The sequence below is a fragment of the Echinops telfairi genome, unplaced genomic scaffold (genome assembly GCF_000313985.2).
Source record: "Echinops telfairi isolate 266 unplaced genomic scaffold, ASM31398v2 ScPeMD7_70;HRSCAF=299, whole genome shotgun sequence".
Classification (NCBI taxonomy): Eukaryota; Metazoa; Chordata; class Mammalia; order Afrosoricida; family Tenrecidae; genus Echinops; species Echinops telfairi.
The window spans coordinates 63600051-63602055 of NW_022103968.1; the positions used below are offsets into that span (position 1 = coordinate 63600051).

At 58.8% G+C, this 2005-nt stretch overlaps 1 protein-coding gene across 1 annotated transcript in view; it reads left to right on the forward strand.

The window, feature by feature from the left end:
• The window catches only part of LOC123521850 (cadherin-23-like), a 97604-nt gene that overhangs the window by 15733 nt on the left and 79866 nt on the right, over nt 1-2005 (forward strand). Inside the window, exon 2 of the mRNA XM_045291690.1 lies at nt 873-1001. Coding sequence (XP_045147625.1) covers nt 873-1001 — 129 coding nt within the window. The remainder of the gene's footprint in view (nt 1-872; nt 1002-2005) is intronic.

The window sequence follows — 2005 nt, forward strand, 5'->3', positions numbered from 1 at the left end:
CGGACCTCGCTCCTTCTCCAAGGGCCAGAGCAGGAGCAGAAGGTGACACTGGACTTGGTGTAACCTGGGGGACCACCAGAGCCCTAGCCCGAGGACAGGCCTTTTCCAAGTCCAGGGGTCCATCCCCCAAACTCACTGCCTTCTAGCGACCCCATAGATAGGGTAGAACTGCCCCTGTGGGTTTCGGAGACGCTAACTCTTTACAGGAGTCCAAAGCCTCCTCGTTCTCTTCTTGGGGCGTATGGTTCTGAACTGCTTCGCTTGCAGTGAACAGCCCAACATGTACCCAGCAGGGCTCCTTCCCCACTAACTAGGAGGGTTTGAACAAGCCTCCCCCCGAGGGGCAGTTCTTCGCTGCCCGGTTGGGTCCCTGTGAGTTGAAATCCACTCCAATGCAGTGGGTTTGGTTTAGGACTTGGGCCCTGGCCTCAGGGGGATTCCCAGCCCCTCCCAAATGTCACCGGAGCTCCACCTACTGGCTTCACCGGAAATGTCAGTTGACCTGTTAAACCCGGAGCTGGGATTCAGGGTCTCGACCCCTTTGCAAGGGAAGTGTTCTCTGAGGGTTTCCTATCCCGGTCATTCCACGACTGCTTTGGGGCAAGGAGGACAGGGTGTGGACATAGGTAAGTTCCCATCTGCTGATCCTCGGGCCCCGTCTGCATGTTCCTAGACGAACCAACGTACCCTGCCCACCCACATACAGATACCCTACCCTGTGGGAGCGCATGAGTCCATCCACGGACACGTGTGCCCCCAAACGTTCCCGCACACGTCACACGTGTGCATGTGTAAGCAGGACTGTGGGCCATATCCAGTGCAGGCCACAGGCTCACTCAGTCTCAGGTGGTGCCCTCTCTCTGTTCTCTCAGGATCAAGACAAGACCCGGCCCCTGTCCACCCTAGCCAACCTGGCCATCATCATCACAGATGTCCAGGACATGGACCCCATCTTTATCAACCTGCCTTATAGCACCAACATCTACGAGCATTCTCCTCCGGTAAGACCCTCCCGGCCCCTTGTGAGATGTCCCTTTGAGTCGCTGTTAGGAGTGGGAGCCCTGCAGGGTGGACATCGTCCCTGCCAATCCTTATGCATGGCAGTGGTAGGTCACCACCTATCCTAAACGCCTCCCCTGGCCCCAAGCAGTTCTGAGAGGCAAAGAGCAAAGGAGTAGATGGGGCTCTCGGCCAGCCCACATGGGGCTTGACTGACCCAATGGCCCGGCCTGCCCTGCACCCCCCAGAGCTGCTCAGACCCTGGTTCTGCCTTCAGAGGACATGGTTCTGGCCGTCCTTCCCCAGTGCTCAGCCTTTGGGCGTCTCAAGGCCAGATTGTCCAGAGAGGCACCTGATTGGCTGGGCTCATAGTTTTGTGCCACAAGGTCATGGGTCATAGGTCACCAGCCAGCCTGTGGATTGGCTCTCTGCAGCTGTGACTAGGGGTATCAGCCTCTCCTGGGCAGCGGCCCCAGAGGCCTCCTCCGTGCTGACATGCCTCTGTCTGTTCTCCCTTGTCCAGCCGGGAAGGAGTCCCTGAGCTCCCCCTTGTCCATCAGCTCTTTCCGTTCCCAAAGGGTCCAAGGCTCGGCAGGGCCTTCCCTGTCCCTTTACGGTGAGGAGCCCGGTTTCCTGCAGGGACTCCCAGGCCAGGCAGGGCTGAGCACTCTCACCTGCTCAGCCCCTGGGGCCTGAGGACCCAGGCGTGCGCACCCCCAGCCTCCCGCCTGCCTCCCTGCAGCTGGCCTTGCCCCTCCTTATCTGTGGCTCCCAGCATGTGTGCCCCGCTCTATCGGTGTATCGGGCCAGAAGGCCTCATCTACAGTGTATATATTACCTAATAAAATCCTTCTTATTGGGGATTATTGCACCCAATTTTAATTTCCTCGAGCGCGCGGCAGCATGTCAGCCTGCCCGTCAGTGAAGAGCCGATAGGAGTGAGAGGGGCGGATAAACCGCGCACATCACGCCGGCCGATGCCTATCAGCCCTTTGACGGGAATTGG